The 21249-nt window shown below is 48.9% G+C and overlaps 1 protein-coding gene across 3 annotated transcripts in view; it reads left to right on the top strand.

The window, feature by feature from the left end:
* NEURL1 (neuralized E3 ubiquitin protein ligase 1) overlaps positions 1 to 21249 on the top strand; it is a 210314-nt gene that overhangs the window by 119716 nt on the left and 69349 nt on the right. For all 3 annotated transcript variants that reach the window (XM_090057619.1, XM_090057620.1, XM_090057621.1), the window contains exons 2-3: positions 13534 to 13775; positions 20143 to 20464. In XM_090057619.1, the coding sequence (XP_089913745.1) occupies positions 13534 to 13775; positions 20143 to 20464 (564 nt within the window). The remainder of the gene's footprint in view (positions 1 to 13533; positions 13776 to 20142; positions 20465 to 21249) is intronic.

The following is a 21249-nucleotide window of genomic DNA, read 5'->3' as shown; positions in this document are numbered from 1 at the left end:
TAAAAGTGATCTGGAGGGGGAGGTTAATTAGTAGCAATGGCTTGTCTAAATTGGCATAACTTACATCAAAGGAAGTGGAAATGACAGCAGTTTGGAGCCACCCCCTGAATTTCGCCCAAATACTGAGGACAGACAAAAGAAGGTTTTGCATATTAGCTGATTAATGCATTAGTGATGGGAATGGAATTAAATTCCATTGCTAAGTTAGGTTCGTGGCTGAAGGAAGCATATTTGCCTATTATCCTGGTTTAGGCTGGGGGGGACCTAATCAGTAGTTTGAAAAAGAAGATTAAAATAAGATCAGCTGCACATGTCAGCACTCTTCATTACTCCTGGAGATGGTTCCTCTTAGGCAGGGGTTTCCAGAAAAGGTTGAATGAGTGGACAGGTGGTTGCTGGACTGGAAAGCTTGTATTGTGGTGTTTAATTGGCAGATTTATCCCCAGATTTTTTCTCTCGCTCTGACACAGATCACATGAATATTCAGGGGTGGGCCGAGCTGTTCCGGTCTTCTCATATCCAGGTTTTGCAAGCGGCATAAACAATATTAAAAGTGCTTTCAGGATCACTCATCTTGGGCAACCTTGTGGCCAGGTCCTGTACTATACCTGTACTTTGTTCTGAAGGGGATTCACTAACAGCTGCCACCAATAATATTTATATCACCATCATGCAAAGGTTTCCCAGGTGTGTACAGTACTCGCTGTGCTAGGCACTGTCCAGACACAATAAAAAGGACGGTCTGTGCTTCAAAGAACTGCTAATCTTTGTGCCCAATAAAAAAGCAGCAGAGAGAGGTGGAAGTACACGCAGCCAAAGGGACAGTGCTGGTCAGCCGGGGACCCCAGCAGTCTATCGTGGCTCGGTACTTGCATAGGCATGATGGCAAAGGAGCGTTTTAAGGATGGATGGGAAGAACAATGCAGTCATTTTGCAGTCGTGGTGATCGTCTGTGAAAGGCCTTAACAGCAAAGACAAGCAGCTGACCCTTATGCTGGTTGTCACAGGAGCAAAGGAGGGGGTGGAAAAGGAAGGACTGCTGGGTGGGCTGGGAAGATGGTCTTTGCCACATCCCTAGGGATGCATCGGAGCAGGACAAGATTCTCCAAGGCCAGAGACAAGGAAGTGGTGCAACTTGAATTGTGAGAGCCCGGATGAACGTTTTAGCAGGAGACTCAAAGCTGAACCCTGCAGATCTCCTACCTGTGGTTGAAGGGAGGATGGGAGTCCTTAGGAGTTGGTCAGGAAGTGACCATAAGAGAAACTCAAGGAGGCAGTGGACATGGGGACAGGAGAGGACCTCCAGATAGCAATGGCCTGAAGAGTTGTCAATGAGCTGAGTGTGGGAAGGTGACGGGTAAATGGAAGAGTAGGTGGAGAGGAAAGCTGGCCAGTGCAGGGGAAGAGGTGCTCCACTGGCATGATATTTTTTTAGGATGGGGGAGACTAAAACATGCTTGTCCTACGTTGGGAAAGGTCATGGCATGGTTGGTCAGGTCCCTCTGGGATGAACTTGGGGAAACCCTGTGTAGAAAGGGGAGAGGGGCAAAGGCGGGGTAGGGATTGGATGCATCAAAGGGAGGGACTGGGATTCAGTTTAGGATCTTGTACATCTCTTCGGTCCTGAGAAATGCAAGTAAAACTTGGCTAGAGAGTTAAAGCTGTGTCCTCACACCAACTGACTTAGTTTCCAGTGTAAAGCCAAACAAATTATGGTCCAGGATATTTTTAAAAAAGGCCTGTTGAAACTTCTTCCCCCCTGGGAGAACAGTTGAGGAGTTAGTTAAACAAAATGCCAGGGGAAAATCCACCTGCATTGAACCGATTTGTATTTGGGATTGCTTTAGCACCCCTCATACTAAAGCTGCTTGTCTTGCACGCTTGAGGTTGGAAACGTTGTTGATCTGGTAGAGACAACGCAGTCGGCAACGTGCAAGTCTGCACCGCTCCAAACGATAGACTTGATACTGAACAGACACGAATGAGGCCAAGTGAGGTCACGGATGTCACGCAGGTTATATATGGGTAAGAAGTACCTTCCACCAAACATTAGAAAGGAGGCAGCAATCGGATGAAGAGCAAGAAAATCTTTGCAGAGGTCCGTCCATGGAAATGTTTGTCTATCTTAACAAAATCACCATTCAATTGTCACAGCGAAGTGATCCCCTCCAGTGCTGCTTGGAGGAGTGGTAGGGGATGTTCCTAAAATGGCATTTTAGGAGAAGTGCAATTAATTTTTAAAAAATTGACTTAGACATGCCAGCTCTGAAATGTTTGATACTGCCAAGGCATCTAAGCTCTCAGCCGCTGGATGCTCCTGTGGACTCAGGACTGCCCTTGTGCTGGACGAGCGGCTGTGATACCCACTTCCACCGCATTGGCTAGAGCACAACTGGAAAGGGAGCCTGGGCCTTGTTTCTGCATCCAAAGTGTTTCACGAATGTTTCCAGGCAGGAACCAACCGAGGAAAAAACAGGCGATAAAGCCATGAAAGTCATGCAGTAGAAACCTTAGTGCTAAGCATTGCCTGGATTTGGGAAAATAATCGTGCCCTGATTAAAGCACTTGTTAAGCTGTAAATACTGATGTGGTCAGGAGCTGCTGGTAGCAGGCATGTCCTCGAGAGACTCTGTAAATAGCAGAAGTGAGGAGCTTCAGGAAGAGGAGCTTGAAGTAAATATGACTCAAGTGCCACACTTGGAAATAAAATGAACAAGCCCAAATTGTCCCCACTTCTACAGCATCTCCAGACCAATTCTAGATGGCTGACTTGTCAGTGGGAAGAGCAGGAAAACTTCAGACATAAAAAAGAAGTGGTGGGTGAGATTCTTTAGAAAAGGGCATTGTTCGATAATGGTGTGTGCCTTGAGGCCCTGAATGCTAAGCAAAAAACCCCTAGTGTCCAGCTGGGTGAAAGTGTGAGAACAGAGCTGAAGGTGTCTTGCTCTGTGTAGGCTTGAAGGTTGTCAGCAAAGAGAGCATCCAAATTTGCAACAAGTACAGGAAACCAATGTGCGCGTCACTGAAACCCCATGAGGTTTCTGACACCTGCTCCAAAATTGGTGTGAAATCTATTTGAGTTCAAATGGGGGGAAAACAAAATCTTATGACCGTGTTTTATTCGTAAATTGAGCTGTTCAAAAACACTGAAAAGGAAAAGGTAACTGCAGGTGGATCTGGGCTGGGCGGGGTGGGCAGGGGAAAAAAGGTTTATTGCGCTGCCAGCTGGCCAACAGTATAGTCAAAATACTGAATTTGTCTAAGCTCTTTGAGGCAAGGACTGGTGTTTTACTATTATTTTCTATATCAAGTAGCATAGCAGGGCCCAGCCGAGTTATAGTCTTTAAGAGATGCCTTGGAGTCATTGCTAAACACTAATGGTTTTGGAAAAAAGGCAGTTTCTGCTCGGAAAAAAATGTACAGGACTCTGATGTGAATGGGACAGCTTATATCTTTCAGTTGGTTTCAGGCTCTCTCCGAAGCTGGACAGGCGTTTCTCCGTCCATCGCCATGCAGTCATGGGCTCCGCGTTCAAGTTGCAAACGTCATCTTTTAAAAACAAGGAAGTTGTGTGTCTGGAGCACACTCGTGGTAGGGAGTCAATCAGCTGCAGATTTTATCCCTGTGAAATTGCGGAGGTATTATTTATACTCGTCCCGTGGCAGGGGCCAGTGGGAAGTTTGCCATACTCTCACGGTGCAGAAAGAAGGCTGGAGGAGAGGGGGTGGTTCGCAGGTGGAGTATTTGTGGCCTGGGGCTTTTATTTTCATTGTGGAGTATTGCGTTTGCACAACTATACCACAAAACCAAACCTTTCTGGGCAGCAGACCTGTTTCTGAGTTGCGCGTAGAGGGTTGATTCGGACGATGCAGCGTGATGGATTGAAACGAAGGGAGATGGACATGAGATCCAAATCTCACCAGAAGGCAAGTCTCTGTTCTGTGACTTGTATCTTCTCCCCACCCCATGGCTTGGAAGTTTATGCCAGCTGAGGCTCCCACAAATGCTTCTTCACATGCGACCTGTCTGAATTTTGTTCTGTGGATTACTTCTCAAGACTTTACCACGTCCCTGTGTTTATCTTTCTAAGCAGCAGGCAGGGCTTGTTCCTGACAGATCCATATTTTCTTCTGTTTTCAGGAGATTTTACTATCATGGCTTCCAAGGTACTGCACGAGACATGGAAAATGTGTCCAGGATAGACTTTCTATTAAATTGCATTTGAACTGGAAGAGGTTGCTGGCACTTTGACAAATATTCCAGAACTAGATCCCAAAATGACAGTGGTTAATCTTTTGGAAGAAAAAAAAAACCCCAAACCCCTCTCCTGCTGATTTATATTTAGCAGGGGGAATGTCTTTTTTAAAGCACAGCCTCTCTGAGGCCCCCTTGAAGAAAACATCTTCTACATTGATTTGTGGACCGCAGAAGTACGGCGTGGCCGTAAACTATTTGCAGTGGGGGTCTGCTTTTATGCAGCCGGTTTCTGAAGCCTGGTACATGATGAACTCTGTTAGCCTGGGTCTGTGCCGAGTGCAGCTCCCTCCGGGGTGAAGGGTAGGAGCTGTATGCCGGTTCTTTGCAATGCTATGATCTACTTCAATGTTTGCCCTTTCATTGGGGAGGCACGGTGCTCTCGCACTGAATGAGACTAGTGGTCTGTCAGCTGAGGGGTCTAACCTCATGCTTCAGAATAAGGCAGAATAACTCACATAATGCACTTAACTAATATTTCAGTCCTGTCAGTGGGAAAGGGGGAGAAAAAAATCTTTCCTATCCCTCTATTGATCTGTTTATACCCTGAAGCCTGAGATATGATGATCCTTTATCTTTTCGTGTGTAAGAAGAGATGTTATCCACTGCAAGGTAATTTAGACTTTGTAAAATAACCTAAGCTATAGCTATTGCCTTTCAATCTGCTACGGGAATGAATTGCATAGGTTGATAATATTTCATATACATTAGTATTTCCTGTTATTTATACCAAACTTATAGGCCATTGCTGTCACGTGGCATGAAAGAGCTTTTTCTCCTTAGCACTTGGTTTCCATGACTCCCTTCATAATTTTTGACATGCAAAATGCTTTTGTAATAACATGAAGCATCCCCGTGCTGCATTTTTAATGTAGATAGTTCCTTGGTACTCATAGGGCACGTCTACATGTCACCCAACGGTGATGTTATTACTGCGCCGCGCTTTGGTATTTCCTTTTGGAAGTAGCTAACTGCCTGTACTGCACTGTGTGCATGGCACACAGTTAGTTTTCACCGCTATTTCACAGCGGCATGCTAAAATGGAGGAGCGCGCCAACATGGCGAAGTAGCTGTTGGTCACGTGTAGACCATGTGCCCCAGCACATCAATATGGTGATGTGTAGACGTGCCCAAAATCTTCTGCCCGATCCTAGGAGCGCATTGTCGCCCTTGTCTCATGCTGTAGGTCCAGATCTGACGCCACCTCTGCACTCGTGCATCATTGGGAATTTGCTGAAGGCAACTCCTCTTTTACGCCTCTGAAAGTGAAGTAGAACCAAATCCTGTAGGTATTTAATTGGAAGTGAAGCCATCGCAGCTACAGGGCTAACTTCAGCTCTGCTTTCTTTTTCTGTCTGGATGTGCCCTGGGTCCAGCTTTTATGTCTCTGTGTGTGGACTGCCACGCTTCTCTCACTCTAGAGGCTTGTCTGTACCTCCTGTGCAGCACAGCATAGAGAAACCTGAGCATTTCCTGCTACCAGAAGCAGTATGGGCCACAGGAGCATGGAGGTCCACGTGGGCTGCTGTGTCTAAACTGCTTCTAGACCATCTCTGAGTGCCCCACTGTGGTTTTCAGGCAGGGAAGAGGCACTGCCATTGTGCTTGGAGAAGACAAGCACAAGGTGGAGCATAGCAGCTCGGGTGCCTCTGTCTTGCTGAGCCCTGCATCATAGATGCTGTTTGGTAGCGTATAGCTTTCACTTAGATGCGACTGTTACAATGATAGAGGGTATCTGTGCGACTGTTTCATCACCAGACACTGCCTACTGATTAACACCACACCACAACTCGTGGCCCTGGACATGACATGGCCGAACATGCAACATCTACTACTCTAGCTCGTAGTCAATACACGTGGTCCGGCCGACTGTGGTATCCTAGCTCCGGTCGAGATCAGGGTCTCATTGGGGTAGGCACTACACAACCATGCAGGAGACCTCAAAGAGCTCACAGCAAGCAAGAGCTTGGAGCTGAAATGTCTCATCCAGCTGCCGTTCAGCAGGTTGGCAACACGGCAGGAGTTTACCTTGCATACCCTTAACCCCAGCCCAGGAAAGGATGTGGCCTCCTTGGCCCCTTATCAGTGCTGGTAGAGCTGCTGCGTTGCCCTCCTTCTGATCCCTCCTTAAAACTCTCCTTTGCCATCAGGACTGGGAAAAGACACGCCAGCTCGGCTCCTGGTGAGCTGAGACCACCTAATGTAGCATGCTGTCCAGGATTGTCTCGTGGGGTCGCTCTACTTCTGTATCTCTGCTGTCCCCCATTTTTAGCTTCTGCGCTCTTTGGGACAGGGTCTCTCTTTTTTCTGCGTTTCTACAGTGTCCTTGTCCATGACGAGGGCTCCTCGGTGCTCTGTAATGCAATAAGACAATGTGGTCTGGAGCTGACGAGTTATAGGTAAAGGGGTTGGAGCTGGTATTTTGCATTTGGTGCACCTGACAGCTAAATCCCTAAAATACCAACATTCAAACCCAAGCTTCCGTGAAGTTAAGACTATTTGCGTCTGATGTTCCAGTACCGACAAGCGAATAGCATTTTCATGGGCATACATATTGTCCCTCAACGTATTTGTGACTGACTTTGAAGTCCGTTTCCTTCACAGCTGCCCCATTGTCCCCCTAATATATCTAAGGTACATCAGTGACATCTTCATTGTATGGGCACACGGGAAGGCGTCCGTAGAGAAATTTCACAGGGCTTTAACAATTTTTACCCCTCCGTAAATCTAACTCTGGAATTAGTCCACGCAGCCGGTTCATTTCCTAGATACCACGGTGAAGGTTTGTAATGGCCACATTGCCATCACATTGTATTGGAAACCAGCTGAGCACCACGGCTGCTTGCATGCTAGCAGCTTTCATCTTAAGCATGCCGCTAGATCCAAGCTCGGTGTTACTACTGTACCTGCTCCGATCCCACCGAACGGGATGTAGACGTACGGATCTGAAGCAGGGATTCCTACCATTACAATACTTTATTAAAACTTGTAGCCACTCAAATCAAAGCCAGACTCAGCCCTCACTCTGCCCTGCTACAATACCAACCCCAAAACAAGGACAGCAGAATCCCTCTGGTCGTCACCTAGTGCCCCCAGCCTGAACACCTTAGGCACCTCATTCATGACCTCCAACTCTTCTGTCTCAAGGTAGCCATGGAGGACAAACTTGTCCTGACGTGGAGACAGCCCCTCCAACCTCAAGTGGTGTGTCTCAAGCAACAGGCTACCTAATGCCCATTTTCACCAAGGCACCAGGCTTTGCAGTGGATCCAGATGCCCCCTCACCAGTACAGACTACATCATTGGACCCAATAACATGCAACATCCAAGGTGCGTTGACCTGCAACCCTACCAGTGTCATCTCTTCCATCACCTACTTATGGTGCCCCTCTTCTGTCTGCCTTGGAGAGACAGGGCAATCCCTACATGAGAGAAAGAAGGAGCACCAATGTGGCATCGGGTCCAGAAAGACACAAAGGCCTCTGGCCAAACGCTTCAACCGCCCTGCACATTTCATCGCTGAGCTCAGGCAGCTGTTTTTAGACCAGAGTAGTTATTCATCCACAGACTGGATGGTGTTAAGTATGGTTTAAACAGAGATGATGGATTCTTATCCCATTACCTGGATTAGCTTTTCTGACCCCTTTGCTCTTTGCTTGCTTGTTTGCCTCTGCTAGCACGGCCTGCCTCTGTTCTCTCTTCTCCATCCCTCCCTTCTCCCTCCATGCTTTTTATATTCAAATTGCTCTCTCCATTTTGTACACTGCTCTGTGCACGTCCTTTTGCAGCATCTGACGAAGTGAGCCTGGGCTCACGAAAGTTTATACTCTATATAGCTCTGATTTAGTTAGTAAAGAAGGTGCAAGTCTCCCTAGCCTTCTGCTTGACTTAGGCTAACCAGGATAACTACCTCGCTGTGTTTTAGTCTCAGCCCATCCACACGGGCCTTGCCTTTTCAGTATCAAACCCATTTCACATGTTCCGAGTGTTTTCTTTGACATGTACCAAGTGTGTGCTTTCTTTGTGGAAATGCACAGTTTTTGCTATCCAGCTGGTAATTATATGGTCAGAAGTAGTCCCCGGTGACAATAGCCTGGCAGTATCAGAAGGGTAATAAATTTTTAAGGGGGGTGAGACGGGAGATTGTTCTCAGTGTTTCCCTTGATGTATCGGGCACAAGGAGACTTGTGCTTAAGTTTGGAACGGGCAGCTCCTTGTTCTTCCAAGAAAAGCGAATACACTTGCATTGGCAAGACAGGAAAAGCCTCCTCTTTGCTACCCGTTCCCTGCCAGCACTTTCGCTCTGTCCCAGGGCAGTTCGGAAAGGGGAAAATTGGTTGCGAGCCCCCGCCACTCCTGTTTGCCTGTAGGAGCTGTGCTTGCCTCGGAGTTTGCTGTGAAGCAAAGTCTGCAGGAACAAGAGCCGATTGTGGTGGCTCTCAGTGCAAGAGCCCCACGCATCCTGCAGTATCTTCCTCTGGTTGAGAGCAGGCTGCCAGGGGAGGCTGTCTCCCCCCGGTATTATTATCCAGGACTGAACTTCTTTCATGCTGTTGTCTCGCTGCCCAGCCATCTCTCCCAGCAAGCCTGCTCTTCCAGGACCGGGATAGACGCACCCTGGCAAGTGCAGTGGGGCTGAACCCAATGATTTTGGGAAGTCCCTTCCAGCCCCTTGCAGTCCATGAATCTAAGATAGACTCCGTCATTTTTCAGCCCCCCGCTGCGCTTGCATATGTTTTCTCTTTTTTCCCTTTCTTGTTCCCTTAAGCGTGCTTATGGTGAAGCCCCCTGGACTGCATATCCTGCTTAAGCTGTCTTCAGACAAGGACACAGCAATTGTATTTGGATCCTTTTACAGTGAACTCGTCTTTCCTCGCTCCCCACTTGCAGCCGCTGCCCATTCTCCTCCCTGTAGCTCGTCTGCCAGTCGGTTGACCCATGCTTATCCATGCCCACAGCCGAGAGACTTGTTTTTCTCCATTTCTGCTTTCACGACAGTCACTGCCATATGCTGCAAAGCTTCCTTTCTTCTGTTCGAGTCAGGTCCTTTGTACCACACCTGTCATCATGGTCGTGTTTGATTGCCTTTCCATTGTATGCCCAGGAGAGCTTTGCTCATTATGCCCTGCAGGTAGGATGCTGTCTGTACTCTCGCAGCTGCAAGCCCGAGCCCTGTTTCAGTGAGAAAAGGACAGAGCCCCCGATCCATATAACAGCCTTTCCCATCAGTTTGTTTCTCATCGGTCACAGGTTCGCTTTTGCAGAGCACAGATGCTACAGGGAAGGTCAGTAACGAGCTTTCGAGGCATGTTGTTAAGCTGAGAACTGCAGGAGCTTGGACGCCCGTGGCTCAGGAAGGACTGTGGGTCTGGTCGTGCCCTTGAGTGGAAGGGAAATCTGTCCCCCCGGTGGCAATGCCCCTCTTTTATGAGTTACGAGGACTGGGTGAGAGCCCTTTTTAGGTAACCAGAAGGAAATCTGAATACATCCTGCTTACCAACAACCAGCCTCGAGGTAAAGAAACTATTCCAACTTGTCTCTGAGCTGAATCTGCATACGAAATGAACTTCTCCAAACAGGAGGTTTTACCACCTTCAAACTTCCTATGAAACGTGAACTTCCTTTTCTTCCAGTTCAGGAGAACTGTTACAATCTTTTCTCCGACGCCTGATGAAGGGTGCTTGTGCCTGAAAGCTTGCAATTAAAGACATTTGAGGGTTTTTTTGCAAAAATCTAGTTGGTCTAATAAAAGATATCACCTCTACCACGAGTCCTGATTGCATTCTAAGCATTTCTAAGGCAGCAGTCCCATTATTACTTGGGTGCCCTTTTTATGATGGATTTTTTTTTTCCCCCTGCAGGTTCTTATTCAGCGCTTACCCAGGCAGATTTTCAGCGAGCAGGAGTTTTCGCTGATAAGGAGACAGGAACTTGGCTCTTAATTAAGAGAGCGAGAAAGGAATCTCGTTCCTCATTTGCATTAACCTGCTGCGCGCGGCTTCTGCTCCCTGGCCTGTCTCTTCTGCTCTAAGGCTTGCTGTCTTGCAGCTGTGCTGAGCTGCTGTTTTAAACGTGCAGGGCACAAGAGGAGCCTGTCATGGAAGGGTCTATGATACCTCTTTGCCTTCAACAGTGCCAATTCCCTCAGTAAATCACCGTTCTCCCAATATCATTCCCGCAGATTGCATGGTTCCCTATGGCTGCATAATGCTGCTACAGCAGATGCTCCGGGCATATGCGGCATTGTTATCAGGGCCTGATTAGAAAGCTGTGAGCGCTTTCGGTCACTCCATTACCACAATTTAAAAGGGCACGATGTCCTGTGGAGAGTTACAGCAGCTCTAATAACTGCAGCCAAGGTTTTCAATGTGATGAAAGCCCTCGTGTGCGAGAGCAGGTTAAAACTTGCGTTTCTACAATACGCAGAGACACGGTGGGTGGATTAAGACCTCTGTTACCAGAGACAGGTTTGTGCTACAGGATTCAGGCCCAGATTCACAAGCGGCTTTTGCAGAAGAGGGTGTTTGTTTATTGAAGTGAAACCCAAACCCCAGGACCAAAATCTAGAGGGAAGTTTGAAGCTGAAACAGCTCCCTTTGTATTTGCATCTTGGCTTCTGCTTTCTGCATAAAGTCTCCAGCACATTATAGCTATAAGCATCTGTTTGTATCTGGTGCTCGGACATCACCCTCGTGTGCTGGGAATCCAGCTAATCCAGTGCCAAAGTGGCTTTTTATAAACCTCGGACATCTCCATGAAAGTGTAAAGTCTTTCCACCTCCCTTCTGTGCCCCGGGGTTTGCCTGTAAAGGTTCATAGCACTTATGGCAGGATCCTAGTGGACCAGGTTAGACAGCAGGGCCAGAGAGGACTTCGTGCTTCACCTCGTCTCGCCCCGGCCCCCCGCGTGCGGGGGATCGCACACAGCCTCGCTCCCGCGGTCGGACAGCTGCAGCGACAAAGCGATCGCTGCCCCTCGGGAGCCTGCTCCACGGCTAAATTGCTGCTTCCGTCAAGAGCTATTCTTAACAGCTAATCCCCACCAGCTTTCTCCCGCTGCGTCTTGTCCTGCATCTTCCAGAGAGGGGCATAATGCCCGCTTGTCGTTTTATTTCACTCTCGAAGATATTTATAGTCCCGATCCTTTTCCACAGCGCAGTTAGTATCACTCCTCCTTCATCTTCTTTTGGGGGACAGAAATTGCTGTTCTGTGCGCGTGCTTACGCTCTCAGGGGCCCTGATGGCAGCGAGACCCTTGGAGCGGGATGAACTTGCAAAAGGATGCAATTATATACAGTAGTATCTCGGATGGAGATTCAGTGGGATCACTTCAGCCAGCCCTGCAAACCGGTACCTTATTTCCTGTTACTTCTCGTTCAGCTGCCGTAAATCAGACGCATGTTCCTATGGAAAAGATGAATGGCGCTCATTGATTTCTCCTTCCATGCCTTCCCACCTGCGATACCACACCCACTGTTCCTTCTGGAGGCCACTGCAGCCCCTAATCACTCATTTTCCATTGATAGTTTATACTTAAACCCCCCCCAAAAAACAGTCTTCTCCCACGCACTCACATGCCGGACTGGGCTTGAAAGGGGAGACGTGCTTTCCATATAATTTTTTTGTACTGTGTTGAATTGGGTGCATGCTTCGTCACCCACTTCATCCCCGCTAAAGCGGTGTAGAAACCCTCGTGTACAGAACAGTCCTACTGATGTCTGGTCGAACTGTCAGAGATCTGCGGTGTAAGAATAAATCAAAAGCAGGATAAAACCACTGACTAGCGGTGGAGCCCACCTGAAGACTTCTGATCAGAAACCAGTCTTCCTCCAAAGTTTCAGAGGGCCTGGTTCAGGTCATTAGAGGAAGCGACCAAGTCTGGACGCAGATACTAGCTCCCCCGAAGTCTGGGAAGAGCGGGGTCCAGTTCTGTTTCGCTGTTGTCTCTAATTTAGACAATGTTGGTAGCTACAGCAGAAGTCTTTTTGTGACTCCGTGGTATGAATCCTGAATCCATAATTGCCGTCTAAGCTGCACAGAGGGTTTTGTTTTCATTTGCTCATTTGATGCCGCCTGTGCATCCGAACGCTGCAGTTAAACATGTGGCACATAGATGTGCATAACTTATGAGACAACTTGACACATTGTGCCTTAGTTAATGCCTGAGTTCGCTTTGCTTTGGTTGTGTCCCATTGGGCGCTGTCAATTAATGAGATTTAAAAAAAAATGATAATCCAGATCTTATTCCTGTGATCATCCCCCCCATACACACACACACTCACAGTTCAAGAGTGTGTGCGCGAGGGAAAGGGAGCAGATGACTTGCTCTTGATGTTGTGTTCAAATGTGTGTGCTTCCTGTTACGAAGGAAGGCGGCAGATGAATGAATTTGTTCATGAGTTAAGAAAGCTACTTCACAATGCCGTATATTTAATACGCGCGCGTGTGTGTATGTGTGTGTGTGTATGTGTAGTACGGCAGCTGGGAGGATATTGAGCAGTAGTTTAGGGTGAAGTTACATGTTGCACTTAGTGCATGCTAAGGGTGAGCGTCCATACATTAAGGCTGATTAACTAATGCAATGTCAAAGTTACGCTGCTTCAGGTGAGGGTTAACGCTGAGCCCTGCTACCTGTTCAAGTAACTTCAGTCTGCTCCACGGAGATCAAACAATCTTCCAAGTCTTCCAGCGTCCTAGGACGCGCCGCTCCCGGCCCTCCCCGCCCAGGCAGGGATAGAGCCCGGGTGTCAGGGCTCCCAGCCTCACCCCAGCTCTCCAGCCGTCTCCGGGCAAGTCAGAGCTGTGCAAGCAAGAGGCGGTAGTACCCCTCGCCTACTGCTCACAGCACGTTCGAACTTCAACACTAGCAATGCTTCAACACTTGTCATCCCACAGATTTAGCACGGTCTCAGTGTAACGTGTCACTTCACCCTTATTAGAGGCCGCGGGGTGGTGTGAGACTGATGGAGCAGCGGGAGTGAGAGGAGGGTATGGGACACGTGCGGTTTGGTGGCAGCCGGGTGAAGAAGTGGTCAGGAAAGGGAAGGTGACTTCTCTTTCTGAAACTAGGGTCCAGAAACTCTCTGCCAATTTGGAGGCTGGGGTGTTTTCTCCCTACCGCGCTCTGCATCATCAGACCTGTGCATGGATATAGGCTTGTACCATCTAAGGCGCAGTCCAGATTTATCGGTGACTTATGGCATCGGGGTTTGGCTGCCTTGTATTTCCCCCTGTGGTTCTGCTGTAATGAATCACCCTTCTTTTTCTTGTGTTTTGCCAGACTCTATAGGTGGGCCCTTTCCAGCTTCTTCTCACCGATGCCACCACAAGCAGAAGCACTATCTCCCCATCCCGCAGTGTGGAGCTCTGTCGATCAGCCCGCTGCTTTTCCACCCCCACACCAAGGGGTCCCAGATCATCATGGACACAACTCAGAAGGCAGTGAAGCGTCAGGCCAGCTTCTGCAATGCCATAACCTTCAGCAACAGGCCTATAGTTATCTACGAGCAGGTCAGGCTTAAGGTGAGTGAGTGACTTCCTTCACCATTATCATCACACGTGCGCTGCGTGCTGCAGCCTCCAGGAGACTGGCAAGAAACACAAGGAGCATAAAATGTTAGCGAGCTATATATAACCGAACCACCAGAGAAGTGCCATAGGGAAGGAAAGTCTTTCCATGGCAGCAGCTGGAGTCTAGCACCAGATCAGCAGCACCTTGTCTTAATCGTGGAGCAGGACTCGGGTGTGCAAAGTGCTTTGCATCCAAAGAGGTTGAGATCTAAGTATCAGACAAGAGAAAATGGGTGAATGCAGCAGATGGGGAAGCTCTGGGAGAGAATGAGACAGTTACAGGGTGCAAGCAGCAGAGCCCGGGGTTATAGGCATCATGGCAGGGGAGAGTGGAGGGGGATAATGAGGTAGGTATATGCATGTTCGTAGGGAGCTCCTTCCGAGCAGGAGATGCAGCTCATCAGACATCACGGCGCGCATGACGGTGAAGTTAACAAGTGGGACAGTTGGAGGGCAGAGCTGGCTTCTCAATAACAGATGATCTGTGAAGCGACAGGACGCAAGAAGTCGTGGGAGCAGTGGCAAGCAGCTGGTGTTGGATGCAAGGGAGGAGGGGAGAGATGAAAAGAGATGGGCTGGTGCAATGATCATGGCAGCATGAAAAGAGAATGATTTTTGCAGCTGCTTTCTGAATGCAGAAGAGCCTGGAGGGCACCCCAGAGTTAGTCAAGGCCAGGAGAAAGAGTGTTCTCCTGTGGGCCTGGCTAATTCCCTTGTCAGCTGCTTGTCCTCTCAGGTACTTCGTGTAGAGCAGTATTTGGCCACCATTTGCTTTGCACTGAAATTTCTGCTCTAAGTCCACGGATGTCGGCTGGGTGCTGTTCAGCCACTCTCTCTGTTTGACAGGCTGCTCTGTGCACATCCTTTCACAGCACCTGAAGAAGTGAGGTTGGGCTCACGATAGCTTACATACCTCTGATTTAGTTAGTCAGTAAGGTGTCTCTCTACACTGCCTTCACTACCTCTTGCTGATCGGGCGTTTCCCCTTGTACTTATTACTGCCCCCAGCTATGGGGATTTAGGAGCTGAGACACCTTTTGGGATCCTGCTCAATTAAGGGATCTGGAGATCAGGTCTGTGGTGTGACTGTCTTGCCCTCACTTGCCCAGTCCTACTGCCGATGGCAGTGCAGGAGGCTGGAGCTGACTTTGCTGCTGTTCGGTGCTTTCTAAGTGCGACCTCTGTGCTGGAAGACGGATTTTCCTAGTTGCTTTGCTACCAACTTCTGCACCCTGCTCCTGCGAGCAGCTGTCTCCGGAGGAGGGATCACTGATGTGTCCTTCCCGGGCCAGACCTTGGTATCACCCCGCCGTATCTGTTGGAAATGGATAGACTTGACGACTTTCTCCGGTTCCAGCCCATGACCAGTGAGGACGCTGGATGCGAGGACGAGCGGATGGCTTACCTGGAGAGTATGTTTCCAGGCCCGCCAGCAGCATCTCACTTGCTTCAGTAGAAAGCTGTGCTCGCAGATGTCAGCACTACACGGCGCCCAGCTCTTCCGAAGCCGCATTTCCAGCTGTGCAGCTGAAACATGGTCCAGACCCTCTTGCCCCTTTGGAGCTGCTGCCACGGGGGTTGTCCTGCCAGGGGAAAGGGAAAGCCTTTCCCTGCTTCTCTACTCCCGCTGTGATTCACAAGCAGCTGCCCTTGGCCCTGCCAACAGGACTTGCTGCAATAGTGTGGCTTCCCCTTCTGTGGTCCTCCTTGGTGGCTATTTCTGCTTCCCTGGTTTCTGGTTCCTTTTCTGAGGGGGTTAGGAGATATTGGGTACACCTACATCACACTGCCTTTTTCCCATCAAGCCGGGGCTGCTTGTCTGAAGATGACATCCTTTTTCAAGGTTGTGCTGTTGGCCGTGATCAGTGGTCCCTGGGGCACGTCTAAACCAGGATAGATTAAGCTCCCCCGTGGAGTATTGTTTGTGGCTCTTGAATGGAGGTGAGCAGAGCCTCAGAAGATTTCATTACCCCTTCCATTCAGTTTAAATAAAGGATTAAAAGCCTGGATGCTTCTCTCAGATATCCAAAGCTCTTGGGTTTGCAAGCCTGGACTCTGACCTTGGGGGGTGATCAGACCTGAGAGTTGCCAAGCTCCCTCAATTTCCTTTGGATTCAGCAGAAGAGAAATGTACTCAGCACCTCTCGAGATCAGACCCCGGGTGGGATATCCCTCCCACAGGCGTCGTTGTCCTCTCAGGTACTTCACTGATAGTCTAGTTCCCAGTTCTGCCCTCCTCCTTCCATCCACGGCTGGAAATCCTGGACTCGTCTTCCAATCCTGGCCACAACTTGGAAATAGAAAACACATGTGGCTTGCAAGATGTAGTAAGGTGGTTGGGAGGGAGGTGAGATTTTGCTGTTCCTATTTTTTTGCTTTTGAAAAACCTCATCGAGAATTGGGTCTCGTTCTGCATCTTAGGCAAAGATTGTTGGCTGTTTCCTCCATTTTCTGAGCCAGTTCAGGGAGTGCATATCTGTAGGTGTCCATGTATATCGGGGTATTAGCTTTCGCCACGTGCATGAAGGATGAGCTAGCAGATCTCCCATGGGTGCACAATGGCGCTTCCATGGAAACTGATGGGAATTTGGCACGTGAGCAAAACGTTTGCCATGGGGATGGGTGTAAATCTGGAGACGGTCTTTGCATTTCCACTGAGTCCATTTGTAGCCAGCTGATTATTTGCAGAATGCCATTTTTTCTATGTGGGATTCTGAGATGCCCAATCCTGCAGTCCTTATTCAGTCTAACCTTCCCTGGAAGCCAGGGTGATGGGTTGTGGGTTTTCAAACCATCTGCTAAGTAGCAGAGCAAAACCCAGAGGCGTCTCCGCTGCTCGAGGGAGCCCGGTGAAGCCAGAGCCGATCAGCTGTCCAGATAAAAAGGAGTGGCGACTTCCAGGGCCATGCTCTAGTGCCGATTCTCCTCTGCCTCCCTAAATTTGGGGTCCTGGGATATCAGGAGGGACCAGAGCGGGGGGTAACACCAGCCACATTTCCCAGCACCAAGAGGACGTAGGAAACAGTAGCAATTACCAAACAGCTTCGTTGCTTGCTTTGCAGCCTCATGTTCCCGGGTGTGGACGGTGCCTGTTCCCAGCCCTTCTCGTTGCGGGTGTTTGCTGAGCAGAGGATTTGGCCCATCACAAGCCATTGCCTTTTTTAGCAAAAAGGAGCATGTGTGTCCAGCTGTGTCAAACTCCTGGCAGGGTTTACGTTAGATTGCGACGCTGCTACCCACTTGCCTATAGCCAGCCTATGTTGACAGCTGTTTGTTTATAGGTGCTGATTAATACAGGCGACATGTGCAGCCACACGAATATTTATTTCGTGGAGCGTGTGATGAGCATAAGACGTTGGCAGGAGACTGGGAAAGAGCAAGTTGTACTCATAACAACAAGGCCGTGTTTATCCGGGTCCCAAGAGGCCTTTTCGGATTTGCAGGGAAATTGCTACAATAAATAATCCCACTTTCTTCTTCGAGTCCTCATGCACATATATTTTCCACATGTGGGCGCATGCATGCACAGAGCCCGTTGACAGCAGTACTTTGCAGGGAGGATGCTTTTTTGCCCTTCTCTGCATGTCCCTCCATCAATGGCTATAAGGCAGCAGAGCCTCCCCAAGCCTCCCTCGTCGTTCTCGGTGCCCACACTGAGACGCCTCATGTTCCCGTGAGCTCGCGGTCTCTCCTCTAGAGTTTCATGCTGTTTCATGTAAAAAGTTGCAGAGATTTTGCCTAGCGGGAGGAGCGTGCCCATCGCTCGTGGGCACAGCAGCGTCACAAGAAAGGCAATATCTGAAGCCCCAAAATTGCTACGCAAGGCAGAAGGCATCAGAGAAAAAACCTCAAGGCAAACAAAACTTTTTACAATCAGGGAGACAGTTAGGTTGGTAAACAACCAAGTGCCCGATTTGCCTTGGAGAAGGGCAAGTGAATGGCAAGCCCTGCATTTTTCTATCAAGTGCTCGAAAGTGCCAGGCACATCACTCAGAGAATACCCTTGCAGAAAAATCTGTGTCCTGCCACCGCCCAGGAGCCGAGAGACCGGGCTTTTCTTTGCCTGGATGTCTTCCCCCACCTCCTTCTGTCTCGCCGGTTGAGAATAAGTCTCATTCTTCTAAACCTGAAATTTCCTGTAAGGGCCGTGACCTTCTTGCTTTGGCACCTAAAGAGGCTTCCAAGCCCAAGAAGTCATCACCTAGCAGCAACAAAGTCTCCAGGGGGCCTCGTTTGCCAAAAAAACTTTCCTTATGAGCAAAATAAAAGCAAAGACTTTAGTCCACTGCTGCTCACTGTTGTCCAATCTGCATTGCAATATCTCAGGTCTGTTGAAAACAGGACTAGCGGGACTGATAACTCGGTGCCCGCGACTGTATCTTTGCTGTTGGCATTGACTGTTGGTGCTGATAATGCCTGAAGGCCGTGTTGTGGCCATGAATTTTCTGTGCTGTGGACCAGACAACAGCTGAAGTGCTACGACGTCAGTGTTAACATGAATATGAGCCCCAACAAAATCTTCAGTACCACGTCATCACTCACCCTTTTATAAACGTTGTTGTCGACCACACCCTGGTGCCTCCTGTAGAAGAAAGAGCGCAGTGCCCACCATGTGGGCAGGGCGAGTCTCCAAACTTGGTCCATCCACTTACAAGAGTCAGAGAAGCAGTGGCCTATGTACGGATCATCATCATCCTTGGCTGTGCTACCAGAAACATCCTCTTCTGCTCCTGGTGATTTGGGTCATCCTAGACCTTATGAGCGGTGAGACGTCGGTGCTAGAAGTGGTTCAAGAGAACCTGCATAAACTCATCAACATTTTGCACCAACTCGTACCAAACAGAGCAGCTTTGTCTTCATGAAACTCTCTTAGAGCCCCCGTACTTGCTTGGGCACATCTGTAGGTGTGTTTTAGCTCCTACGGATAAGACAGCAGATGAGACAAATCAAGTTCTTGTGCAGGGAGCTGAATGATTGTTTTTGCCAAATCCCGTACTGCTTAGTGCTGTAGCAAATGAAAAAAACCCCCAAGACAGAACCAGTAAAAATCAACTCGGAAAAAGAGTACCCGTGTTTCCTCCCAGCTTCCAGCCTTCAGATGCATTTTGTGACGCTCCAGGCTTAGTTTATCAAAACACGGTTGCACTAATTGAGTTTCTATGCCAGGTTTGCTTCAACTCTCCTTCAACCCGAGGGATATCGTCAAAGGCTGCTTTATTGCAGGAGGCCTGTGGTTGTTGCTTGGTGCGATGGGCACGGTGCTCTGATCCGTGACTAGGAGGTGATCATCATGGCTCGGGTGTTTCTGGGGGGGTACAAACAACAATAGAGGATTTGCCTTTTGAAAGGCAGAACCTGTTTGCAGGCAAAACCAGCGAAGCATTGCAGTTCCCGGGGCATGGCTCCAGTCTCTCAGAGTCTATATGCCAGCCACCAGTAGACAAAAGTGACTTCAGCAATAGTATAGATAGGCCTCTGCTCTGCTCCATCCAGACAAATTGATGCCTTCAAGAAGTCCTGGAGACAGAAACAAGCTGCCTCCTCACATCAGGTACCTCCTACTGCGAAGAAACAGATTGGACTGGTTAATTGAGAGCAGACTGCCAGGCAGCTGCAATCCTCCCATGCCATTTTCCTCTGTTTATCTCCTTGCCTCAGTGCCTGGTCCTTGATCACTACCGAGAGAGGCTGACTGCTACCTCTCCCCTACCCCTACCCACCTTTCCCACCTGTCTCTGTCCTCATCTAATCCAGTAAGATACCAGAGGGAAATCTTGTTTTATACTTGGCTGGGGACGCTAGAAAAGGTGAAGGAGCTGGAGGAAACGGAGACAGTGATTCAGTAGTAGATGTTCTCCGCCAGGTCATGACAGAGCCAATATCCAAGCCCAGCACTGGTGGCTGCTGTGTAGCTTGTGGGGTTTTATATGAAATACGTCTTGATGTCCTTAGAAATTTGGGCACTTTTTTTCTCTTGCAAGAGTAGGCTGAATATAATTATCCTGGTAATACAACATAGACAGAGCTGTAGGGCTCCTTATGCTCCCTTGCTAGGTTTCATTGGATGCAAAATCATTTATATCATGTCCCAGCTTTTAATGCAGCATTGCTGTGGGTTGGCAGAGCAGCTGCTAGCTCCCACCCCAGCTGCAGCTGCCTTTTGGCAGTGAACAAAATGACCTGCGAGCACATAATAGGGAGCTGATCCTATGGGGGTCATGCCCAGGTGGAAGCACACCTGCCTTACAGGGTGGAAACCCCGGCATGTAAGGGACTGTGCAAATGCTAAAGGTTGTCATTGCCACTCTTCTCTCTGCAGATCACCAAGAAGCAGTGCTGCTGGAGTGGAGCCCTTCGGCTCGGATTTACTTCTAAGGATCCCTCCAGGATTAACCCAGACACTTTGCCAAAGTACGCTTGCCCAGACTTGGTTTCCCAGAGCGGGTTCTGGGCCAAGGCTCTGCCAGAGGAGTTTGCAAACGAAGGCAACATCATAGCGTTCTGGGTGGACAAGAAAGGACGGGTGTTTTACCGAGTCAATGACTCTGCTGCAATGTTGTTCTTCAGCGGAGTGAGGACCACTGAGCCCCTGTGGGCCCTGATTGATGTCTACGGACTCACCCGGGGGGTGCAGCTATTAGGTAAGTGCATTTCTGCCGCTGGACACAAGCCCTTTGTATGTATGAGACCTAGCATTTACAGCAAACTAACGATGCTGGACAAAACCCCGTGATAGATTAGTCGGATACGGTCTGCTCCGTACATCAGAGATCCCGCTTGTCCTGCCGAGTCTGTGGTTGAGGAGAGAAAGGAGAAGGTTGTTCAGTTCTGTCCTAGCAAATGTTACAGTCTGAACCCATGATAATTAGCATCCGAAGCTGAAATATCAGTTGTTACAGGAGTGGGAGGGTGAGAAAGCATCACTAGAAACTATCAGTAAATATGTGAATTTCTGCAAAAGCATTTGTGCCAGCTAAGCCACATCCGCGTGCTGTCCGGAGAGTGGAGCGTACCCTGTAAAACAGCCTCTTTATCTGCTGCGTTGCTTTCCCGGGTCTGGTGTTGGGAGATGCATTTTCTAGTTTTGGTATCTTTGTTCTGATGGCAGCATCCTGATGCTCCTGGTGGGGAAGAGAAAGCTTTAAAAAGCATCTGCTCTTTCCAAATAATCTGGGAGAAGCTGGTGTGTAGTTGAAGATGTCGTCACAGCATTAGCCAAAGGGAATTGGATCCGTTCTCTGAACTACGAAGGTTGGAAACCCGGTTGGAGGTGTGGTAGGGTGCAGGAAGATGCCTCCTGAGAAGTGTTGAGTGCCTTCATCTCCCACTGCATTGAGGAAGGCTAGCGCCTCTGGGCAGATGATTGAGCTCCAAGCAATTGCAGCTATTTTAGCTTTTTGGGGTCTTAACTAAACTGAATGGAAGA

Source organism: Crocodylus siamensis, chromosome 7 (genome assembly GCF_052110815.1).
Source record: "Crocodylus siamensis isolate JL-2025a chromosome 7, ASM5211081v1, whole genome shotgun sequence".
Taxonomy (NCBI): Eukaryota; Metazoa; Chordata; order Crocodylia; family Crocodylidae; genus Crocodylus; species Crocodylus siamensis.
This window is presented reverse-complemented; position numbering and strand designations above follow the sequence as displayed.